Source organism: Melanerpes formicivorus, unplaced genomic scaffold (genome assembly GCF_026170545.1).
Source record: "Melanerpes formicivorus ecotype bairdi unplaced genomic scaffold, bMelFor1.0.p_v2 SCAF_7, whole genome shotgun sequence".
Classification (NCBI taxonomy): Eukaryota; Metazoa; Chordata; class Aves; order Piciformes; family Picidae; genus Melanerpes; species Melanerpes formicivorus.
Genome location: NW_027142359.1, coordinates 14,722,995 through 14,734,286, shown reverse-complemented (window position 1 = coordinate 14,734,286; position 11,292 = coordinate 14,722,995). Strand labels below are relative to the sequence as shown.

The 11,292-nt window shown below is 37.5% G+C and overlaps 1 protein-coding gene across 21 annotated transcripts in view; it reads right to left on the bottom strand.

The window, feature by feature from the left end:
- ADGRL2 (adhesion G protein-coupled receptor L2) overlaps positions 1 to 11,292 on the bottom strand; it is a 398,831-nt gene that overhangs the window by 37,897 nt on the left and 349,642 nt on the right. For all 21 annotated transcript variants that reach the window (XR_010987661.1, XM_068141119.1, XM_068141134.1 and 18 more), the window contains one exon: positions 6,522 to 7,322. Coding sequence is in view for 20 of the 21 variants with exons in the window: in XM_068141119.1 (XP_067997220.1) it covers positions 6,522 to 7,322 (801 nt within the window). In the remaining variant the exon portion in view is untranslated. The remainder of the gene's footprint in view (positions 1 to 6,521; positions 7,323 to 11,292) is intronic.

The window sequence follows — 11,292 nt, the reverse complement described above, 5'->3', positions numbered from 1 at the left end:
ATGAGTCTCAAATATGAAATTATCTTTTTATTGTCATATGAATTTAGACTGGAGTTTTTGAACATCACAATCTGGTTTTAAAGACTAAATACAAAGATGTTCTTTTCATCTCTCTCTTGCTCACAAATGACAAATTTCTTCAGAGGCTGTCTTTCCTTCAGTCTTGAATACATTCTGTGTAATTGTGCTGAACCCATGGTGTAGCCAGCTACTATGAAACCTTTTGAAATCCTTGGATCTGTTCTGCAAGTGCTCACCCAACATCTTGTGAAACTACTGTAATTTTCTTTTGATTACAATGCATCCAGCCTTCTAGTGCTTTCCCAATTAACATTTGTCAAAAGCATTTGCAATCACTTGCAGAAGTGTCAGGCAACGCCTGCTGAATCAGGTCCTGGGAACAGAGAACTGGTGGGTATGAAGAATGATGGAGGGGACAATTAATTATCACTATCCATCCCCTAACACATTGTGCTAATTAGTACATATTTAATCACTGAAATGTGTATTAGCATTATTGCAATTACTACTCAAAACCTATAATGTTTAGGATAGTTTTGTCTCAAGAGCAAAGTATCACTGTGAGAATTCATACCAACTCTCTGAGGTTTAGGAGTGAGTTAACAATTTTCAAAACATATTTTGTGCTGCACGCTGAGCTAAAATATCCTGCTGTCATTATGCAGCCATAGGTTTAATTTGAAAGTTATCTATATTAAAATTATTTTCAAAGCTTATTACCTATGATTAAAAACCAACCTGCATAGTTCAGTAAGAGTACACACTTTAGAAATATATTTACATGTAATCTCACATTTTAAGAGAAAGACTTCACCTCTCTCACAAAACTGAAAAAATACCCAAGCAGACAAATTCTGAAAGATTTTCCCTTAAATTGTTAAAAGTAGAAGTCAGTATATTTATGAATGTTCCAGGAAACTTCAGACAGTGCTGGAAGTCTGGGAAAGAAGAAAGCTGAGAAAGTAAGAAATGACCAAACATGTAACTTTAAGGAATACATCTGGCTTTAAAAGGCAGATCAGTTTGGTTTTAATGACCTGTTGGGGAACTTAATCTGTAAAACCAGTCTCCTGAGCTGCAAGAAGACACATGATAGCTGCTGCCACCACCTGATAGATCTGATAGGTATGGTATTGTTCTGAAAGCTGAGTGTGATGGCATCTGCCAGCTCGCATGCACTGTCTCGTGGAATGCTTTACTGATACAAGATGATAACAGTGATGATCAATATGCTGCAAGTAAGACACGCAAACTCCACATCAGGGTTATTAGCCAACTGCTCCAAGCAGCAAGTGTGAGCCTCTACAAAGCTGAAGAATCTGTATTAGTTTTTTTTGACTAGGCTTGACACACCAAGGAGAAACCCAAAAAAACCTCTTCTGCCTTCTATTTTCAAGTATGGGTGTGTCTCATTATCAGCCTAAATTTAAAATAAAAATATACTTAAAAAAAGGAAAAAGCAATAGGAAGCAAATCCAAAGACTCAAGTTGACTGTAATTAATTTACATATGTTTCATGCCGTTCCTAAAAGCTGATTAAAAAAGTTATGCATACTATCTGTTTCTAAAAATGAAGATACCACTGCGGTAAAACTTAACACCTGTTTAGCAGTGTGATGTCTATAAAAAACATAATGCAATTCCCTAGGACAGCAGGGGAATAGTAACTTTGTTTCCCCAACTGACAGTGAGAAGTGGATTTAGATAAGTTACACAAGCAAGCTACTGTTTTTAGCCAACAGGTCTCTGTTCTAAGCAGAGGCTCTGGCCAGCCTGATCTGGTGTAGGGTGTCCCCGCCCATGGCAGGGGGGTTGGAACTAGATGATCCTTGTGGTCCCTTCCAACCCTGAATGATACTATGATCCTATGAGGCAGACATAAATTTTCTTTTAAATAACAAACTAAGCCAAAACAATAAAAAACCCTATCAAAACACAGCTCTGACCCTAGATTTAAAATTGTGCTAAAATGCTCAGATGATATGCCACTTTTGAAAATACAGATGGCTCTTTTTTTATCTCTGGCAGCTAGGTAAGTTTAGAAATCAGATGCATGGGTTTTCCAGCTAAAGGTATGTTCTTACAGGTCAGGTATTTCAATGTGAACACCATGAGAATGTGAATTTAGACAGGTGACGATCTATGTGCCCACCTTCATTTTCATCAAGTGTCATATGCTGAGCTGCTGTGTAGAGCAACAGAGATCACAAACCTGAGCAAATCTGTATTTCCCTGCCTTCTGCTTATTACTGCCGTGTGCCTGTTCATGCTTCAGTGAAGAGCAGGGAAGTCACTAAACCTCAGCTAATTACCTATAGGTTCCACCTATTATGCTAGCCAGTACTCTGCTGACCCTGCCATATCCCATTTAGCTGAAAGATAAATGTTTACACAGACATTTATAAATTTATATCCTGAAAATAACAACAAATACGAAACAAAAATAGCAAAATACCTATGATTCAGAAGCATGCTACCTGGTCTCCATGATGTTGCCTTTACTTGTACAACCACTATTTAATCAATCTGTGTTATATCAGATTCAATATAATAGTAAAGATCTCATTTGCTTAACGATTTGCTGCATGACTTGACTTTGCAGATTCTTGGTGTTTCCAAGATTTAGTTGCATTAGTTTCCTATTATTTCAAGCCCTTGGTGATAGTATTCTTAGAGTTTCTGCTCTGTCCACACTCACAACATCTATATTTTCCTTCAGTGATCCTATAATACTTAATGATGGATATCATGGTAGAAAAGGAGAGATAACTTCAGTTTGAACAGTTTACACAGTTAGTGAAAACTAGCATGAATGTAGATTAAATTTTTCCCTAACACATTAACACAGAACAAAAGGATTTATCTCCTTTTTGTTACCAAGGAACCTTACAATGTAATGTTTATAATAATTTTTTAGGGGAAAAATTCCCTACATTCTTCCTGATCTTTCAACTTAAAATTTCTTGCTTACCTTCTTTAGAAAGAATGTAACAGGACACATCCATTCAATTTATCAAAGGTAGAAAAACTCTGGTGTGTTTTGCATTTTTCATAGTGGCTTTTTGCAGAGCTTGATGCATTTTATTTTATTTCTAAATTAAGCTTTTTATTTTTGAATGTAATTTTTACACTTAACATTAGAAATGTGATTTTCTGCAATTTCTGAGCAGTACATGTCAGCCGTAGCTCTGAAAAACATTTCTACATCTATGTACTGTAATTCCCATGAGAAGAGAGAAGAAAAACACAACGCATGAAGAACGAGGTTAAGTGGGGAGCTGTAAGGGCAGCAGACTGCATTGCCAGGGTAAAACAGCAGCCTGGCTGCAGCATCCACAAAATCTGAATAGTTCTCCCGCAGATTAAGAAAGCAAGGATGATGGACATAACATGAACAGCTGCTAGAGGACAAAATGGTGTGGGTTTGCAGCAAGGGCAAGGTCAACACTAGGTTAATTATAACCTCTAGTATTTTAGAGGTTTAGATAGGCAGAATAAAAATGAAAGAAACAAGAGAGAGAAAAAAGGGCAGGTTTGGATTTTGGTCCTAGAAGCAAATGTAAACCTTGGAGCTGAAAAGTGTGGCTCAAATGTGACAAATCCATTTTTCGTGTAGGAAGAAAGACTTGTTTTTTAAGCACTTGGTACCTGGACGCAATGCTGTAGACAAGAACTGGTAATCGAGGCAGATAGATGGGGGGAAAAAAAGAATCAGTGTGTGTCTATATATCATTATTGCTCCCACAGCAACAGAGGGAATACAGATTGTGGCGTTTCCCACAATGGCCCCAAATTAACCATTCGAACAGATAGGGCCATGACTTCCACTTTTGAGGCACTGACCTTGTGACACCATTAAATACTTGATATTAAAGTACCATTGCAGAAGACACTGAGGGAAGGTTCTTGCGCTAGGTAGCTTAATAAATGTTATCCTAACACCTATCTCTCTGCACAGATGATTAAGAAACCTTACTCAATCACAACAAACCCAAACCAAACCAGAATGAAAGAAACCCCAAATGCCTTTCATCAATTCTGCTGAATATCTAATTCCATATGAGAAAACAAACTCAAAATTTTTTTTACACATATAGATCCTTTAACTCTGTCACAACAGAAGGACTGATTTTCAATTTATACAGACTTTATGCTGAAACAAAGAGGAACTGAAAATATGATACAGACAAAATAAGAGTTAGAAACTGTACAGAATTTCTTCTTGGTTTTATAGCAGTACATCTCAAGGACAATCACATTAGATAATTTTTCCTTTAGTTTAATAGTCTTTAACTACAGGCAACTGACTTAGCCAGAAGAGGAAATGAACTGAAGCATATTCTTAGATTGTCTCTGTAAAGATCCATATAAAATTAAAATATTGGATATTGGCTTTACATAAGGAAAAATACCATTTCTTAACATAAGCCTCACATTCTCAAGTAAGCCTAGAGTCTTCATATGGTTTCAATATTTTAAAAAGGACATAATCAAAATATATTTGCTGATGTCAACATGCATTTAAAATCAAAACTCATAAACCACTCACAAAGCATTCCTTCTCTGTCTTCATGGGTGACTGGGCAAAGAACTCAGATGAGAGGCAATCACCCTGCAGTGTGCCCTGGACCACTTCTCTAGATCTATTTGGAAAAAGCAGTTTTCTCCCCCCCGCCTTGCATGCCAGTAAAGAACCCAGGAACATGACAGCATGCTGGTACATGTTCAAATCTCTTCCTGAAATTAGGAATGGCCAGATAGGATACGGCCAGCACACGTAACTTAGGATCTTGGAGACTCTCTCATAATAAAAACATTATAATGTCTTACTGGAGACCTTTGGTTGTTTAGTAAAGCAAAGCAAGGATTCCACAAAGCCTTTTCTTCAATCCCTGCTCTTCCTTAACACTCTTCCTTCAATGCAATGATTTAAAGATTAGCTTTTGCCGCATTCATGGCAGCTGCCTGAACTGCAAAAGCTACTTAGAGCTGCACCTCCATTTTCTCCTCTTACTATTAAAGCTTCAGAGAATTTAGAATGCATCTCCATCTTAGTTAAACCGAATGAAAAGTGACATGCATGAGAATGTAAGCAAATGAAAGCTTTACTTTTTTTCTAATCACAGAGGCTGGTATGTCTCTGCTAAGAACAGTCCAAAGCCTCCCTAAAGAATGGACTAACTTGACAGAGAGACCAAACTTGCCAGGTCAGCGGCCCTTGCAGACAGAGCACAGACCCACATCATCTGGAATATAGTTGAGCTTGGCCATGTGTTCCAGGGAGGTCTGCAGGAGACAAACTGGACAAATATCACTTGGCTTTGGAGATCACTTACATATTGTTTTTGCCTTGCTCTGCTGTGTCCTACTTATTTTTGTACCTGGGAAAGCTATATGGGTATAATATGTTGAAATAATTGTGTGTAGTTTGTACTGCTGCTTATGAATCTGCTTTACATGTGGAGAAGTCATTATTACTACTTTTTTGAAGTAGAAACATGCTGTTAAACATGCATACCAGTTAGGTGAGAAAAGTGAAGTTATTACCTTCCTTGCTGAAGCAGTTTATCAACATTGTGTTTCTTGCTACAAGCATCTTCAGCCACAGAGCATTTCTCTTGGTATTTACTCTCCTCTGCAGATGTCAATACTTGGCTATGCCTGTTCACATAATTTTTAGGGATTTCTGAGACCTAAGACCTCCATTTTTCTTTCCTATTTTGGCAGTTAGTGTCTTTCCTTTTAGGTAGTTGTTCTAACTTCAAGTGAGCTGAATTGCAATTGTAATGGGATTACTGAGAAACCTGCTAAAAATATGTTGGATCATCTCGTCTAACCCTGCATCAGAAACTGTGAAAATAGTGCTGCAGAAAAATACTAATGCTTGGTATTGCACATTAACCCCATACATCTCCTCTGGGACTTCCCAGCACACATCACTTTCAGCTGCTGGTGCCAAGAAGTTAAAAGGTCTGCACGTACGTTGTAATCAATTCAGAAGTCAGGTAACACTGAATGGATGAGAACGGGCTTCTGGCTCAGCATGAATAAACTCAAACTTAGTTTAGTTGTAGAAGTCAAACTGATTGATGTTGTAAAGTAAATAAACAGTTCCCCAATCCATTCTCAATAAAAAGCTAACTATTTGCATTAAAAAAAAAAAAATTCATAGAATTTTTAGGGTTGGAAGGGACATCAAGGATCATCTAGTTCCAACGCCCCTGCCACAGGCAGGGATACCTCATACAAGATCAGGATGCTCAGAGCCACATCCAGAAAAGCAGATGCCTGTAAACCCAGTAAAGCAATTCTGCCTGTCATTACAGTTTTGCAGACTTGCCCTGCACCACTTTAATGCTGTACTGCTTGGTGCAGAGCAATCAAACAACCCCTCTTTGCCTTTCTGCTAAAGGAACCAAGTCTAAGACCAAAGCTATGGTAACACAGTTATCTGAAAGGAAGTACAGAGAGATTAAAAATGAGAAACCCCAAATTCTTACCTTGGGCAGGATCAGGTGGGCCAAACTCCAAAGAATATCGCAGAATGAAGTTGTTATTCCATACATACAGCTGATTGTCTCTGGGGTTGTAATCCACTGCGGCAATGTACTGGTACTGGTTGGGGAAAGGAATTTCCACGTGCTCGCCTCTGCTTAACCTGGTGTTGTAGATGTAATCGATGGCATTCTTGCCAGTCTCGCTCTCATTGTCCTGATACACTGAGCGCACCACATACAGGACACCGCATATCATGAAAGCATTGGATGCTGCCCGTTTGTCATAGGCTGTTTCCCAGGTGGCCTCAAAACGCAGGGTGTAGGGGTTGAGCTGGCTAATTACTATCATCCCGTTGTTTTGCTCCGTAGCATAAATTACCCATAAGCCATTCTCATCAACTGCCAAGTCAATATCAGTCTTTCCTCCCCATCGGTATGGAGAGGTGTCATGATAATTAGCATAATTGATTATGGCCTCTCCACTCTTAATTCTAGTCCTCAAGTCAAATTTTACTATGTTCCTAGTTCTTTCCTTGTTAAAAAAGACAGCGCCGTCATAAACTACAAATCCAGTACCATCCACTCGATTTGGGAGTTTATACGTTGTCTGTTGGCGTCCATTTTGGAAGTCCTCTAAAGAAGCATATTCTATCAAAGTATCAGTGCGATACGGAGTCCATGGCATGAAGTATATTTTATCTGCAGCCTGGAGAGGATCTTTGCACCAAGCACCTGCTTTTTGTTCAGCTTCATATAAATACGGTGAGTCCACAACTGCTTTCAACGTCCCCGGGCAAACAAAAACTAACAGTCACAGAGAAAAGTAAGACAAGAATTATGTCAAATTAAGACTGTCTCATAATAGAAAGAAAGAAAATAAAGAAAAAGAAAAAAAAAAGTAGGTAAATCATAATGACTGTGTCAGGAAGAAAAAAAATCAATTTAATTGGCACTAGATTATACCTCATGTTACAATTAATGCAATTATCACCTTTAATCATCCACTTTTCTTAAAGTTACCATGTTCCTGCTGTACCAGTTTGGAAAGTGGATGGAAACTTTTCACTAGTACAGAACAAGGCTCAATGGCATACACAGACAGCTGAAAATGTAGAGCTACTCTTGCATTTTCATCTTAAGACTTTTAGTGAGTACACATTAACGCTCCAGAGCTTTTAACTGGTGTGCAGCAGTGCGCTAGGTCATTTCAGTCCAAAAAAAATCACATCGACTTGTTTAGAACTTTAAGAAGTGGTGAGGCTGAAAAAGGAGGTGCCTCGATTAAAATTAAAGGAACAAAACAAATCATCAGGTATATAAAGAAAGCAATTCGGAGCAGAGAAAACAAAACACAACCAAAGCAATGAATGAAACAAACCAGGAAACCCTGTAACCATGGCATGCTATGGAGAGGGTTCTGGAAGCCAGGCAAGATGACACTTGATTAACAGGAATTTACCCAAGGGTGAGAGAAAGAGAGGGAAAGAAAGACAAAGAGAAAGGGAGAGAAAAAAGCAAGGGAGTCTTCCCTCCAGCCCAAGTATTTCAGACACTATACCCCGCCACCTACTTTAAGCAGCCAAGTCACTTTATTGCAAACAGTCGACTTCTTTATGAGGTGTACTTATGAGATCCTGCTGATTATCATAATATAAGAGTGTTGTGGGGAGGGGAAGGGAAGAGGTTAACATCCATAAGGCACATAACAAGGAGCTGGGGTTTGGACTGTATACGTTATTTACCTTTTTGCTCCACTTCTATTTTAAGCATCGGAAGAAAAATAAAAAAGTGCAAGGAAAAAAGAAAGAAGATTAACATAAATTGACTATTAATCTAAAGATTAAATTAGTAACAGACGCTAAATATAGGGAGAATAAGAACTGCACTATATTGGATAAAGAGAAAACAGACAACAGGAAAACCTAGCAGGAGAGAGATTCTACGGTTACACAAGTGAACATGGATCAATCATTTTAGTAGATTAAGAAGGCAATACAGATATGTTGGCATGTAGTTTCACTTAGTGAACCTGAATAAATAATGAATGACTTTACTAATGCATGCTATACATATTCTTCTCAAAGTATAATGAGATCAAGTTCGTTTTTTAATGACACATTAATTTATCATATATGTGCAAGTGCACATATACATATTAATTAGATCATTATAAATCCCAAATGCAGTATATTCATTAAATAGGTTTGTATGTGTACTTAATAAACCTTCCCCCATCTTTGTGCCACACATTCCTCTGCTTTTCTTTCTTGTAAAGAAAGCAGCTTGCATCCTTTAACTCTCACTAGGCTTTATTTTGTTTTTCTGAATGTGAATCTTGAGATTTTTTTTGCCACTTCTTAGTCTATAACTGCAAAATCGGACTAGAAGGAATAAGCAAAAACATCTAGAAAAAAGAAGCAAAAGAACAGTAAGCAAGAAGAAAAGAGAAGAGAAAAACATTTAGCTTATTTAGATATCCTCCAGCATCATCGATTTAAGCCCCAGTCAGCAAGCTAGTATGCAAAGACAGTCATACTAAGCATTGAAAAGAAACATCCATCTGGCCACCATACATGGAAAATATAAACTGAACCCGATTAACAAAGTTATATTACTACAGCAATTTTTCCCCAAGGAAGTTTTAAGGAACATATTACAGGAAGACATATAACTGAAGTCCAGCTAGTAAATAGATTTCCAATCATTATTTGCAATAAAATCTATTTCATATACTCAGTAGCCTTTTAAGTATGCTCCCTTAGTTTCATAAAATGACCTGGCAAATGACAGATGTACCAATCTGTGTAACAGCAGCTGCCGCTACCAAGGAACTGTATCAAAACTATTTGTGCTGCTATTACATTTTCAGTATTGCAGTATTAGCCCAGAGAACATATTTGTATGTTCCATATAAAGTTTCAGATTTTCAGTTTCATGTAACAAAATTACATATGATTGTTTTGAGAGAATAGTACTGGCTAAGCTGATCTACTGTTTCTTCAGGGAACAATTCCAAAACTTTACGGGGGAGTGGGAGGGGGTTAATACTCTCAAAATGAGGAGCACTTTCCCAGCCTTTGTTCATTTATACACCTTTAGGTAAAATCTTGGTTTTTTGCTATTTGTAATTCTTGAGTTATCCAAGCAAACAGAAGATGTATTCTGAGGTGAATTCCTGAGTTTCAGTCAGTGTTAACGACTTTCGGATGATTCTGTTAGTGAAATTCAATGTGTGAGTTTATTCCTTGCCAAAGTGCAATACTGTATTGTACCTGCTTAGAATTAGTAATAGGAGATGAGGAAAAAAGGTAGCGATAACTAAAATCATTACTGGCATGCCTGCTCTGCATGCATTGGTGTACAGCTGCACATTTTTCAGGGACAGATGGGCTTACTGAAATAAACAAATGCTGCAAAGTCCCATCAATACACTTTAAAATGTGGGTTTAGTGTTTTTTTTAATTGAATCCCTGAGTCCAAAAAAGACTCAAAGTAAAAATGATGTACAAAATGTTTTAATGTTCTTCTTTAAAAAACAGCTGACTTTCGTTATTCAGACAAAGTATCAAAGTATATTGCACATCATAATTGAGAGAAATGTCAGGTATGGTACTCTGTAATTTAATCAGTAACACTCTAGGACAAAGCAATGCCTATCAAATTTGTCTAGAACTTGAGCTTCATTGGAGATCCAAGTGCATATCAATTGATTTTTTATTTTTTTTTGTCTACACTTTCAGATGCAAAAAAAGGAAGCTTTTCATTAATTACTTATGAGGGCAACAAATATAAAACCCAGAGGAAGTTCAATCAGTATACAGGATCAGAAAAGCAGCTATGTATTTCTGGAGGCCAGCAGGGCACAAAGGAACTCATAAACTGCATTCTGTATAAAGGTGACACCAACTGTAGCGTGTAAGAACTCCCATCTTTTACCACAAAAACTGATATAATGGTGATTTGTAATCTTGCATGGACTGAAAGGTGCCACTGTGAGACACAGCAAATTTTGCAGTTTTGCAGTAACTGAAGATGAAGTTCAGGAAAAGTAAGAATCATAATTGAACTTCTGTTAGAAGTGCTATGATTGCTGAAAACCTCCCTTCCTAGACCCACAAAATCCTATCCCACCTTCCAAACACATCTCATGCAGGGACAGCTGTTATCTGCAAACAATGATTTCAGATCTTCTGTATGTTTAGTTATGGAGCACTGGAACAAGTGAACAAGAAACAAACTTGGTAACTGGATTTTACCAGGCATCAAAATAGGATAGGCTTTGTGGGACAGGGAAGAAAGATGGTCAGTAACAGAAATGGCTACTGAAGTACAATGTGATTTGGAATCAAACTTCAAAACCAATTTTAGTAGCTGGCAACCTTTTTGATGACTGCTGGTAGTAACAAGTAATGCCTCTTAGAGTTCTGGAATTGGGCAGAGAGTCACCAGTGTACATATTGCAGTTTACATATTCCAAAACTTATAGACTTTGAAAGACAAGAAGCATCCAGAATCCTGAATTATGATAGACACAGAATTATATAATTCAACAGGTAGACCAATGTAATTGACAGTAAACAAAAACAAGCACTTTAAAAGTAGAACAACTACATGTTAGAGTACAGGGTAGGCCGCGCTGTGGCACTATACTTCTGAAAACTGGAAAAGAAAAGATTCACGTAGATAGCAATACCCAATCGGTAGAACATATCCACACTTCTCTTCCTAAAACAGCATAAAAAATTATGTTTGAACATTATTTGCATTACACTTT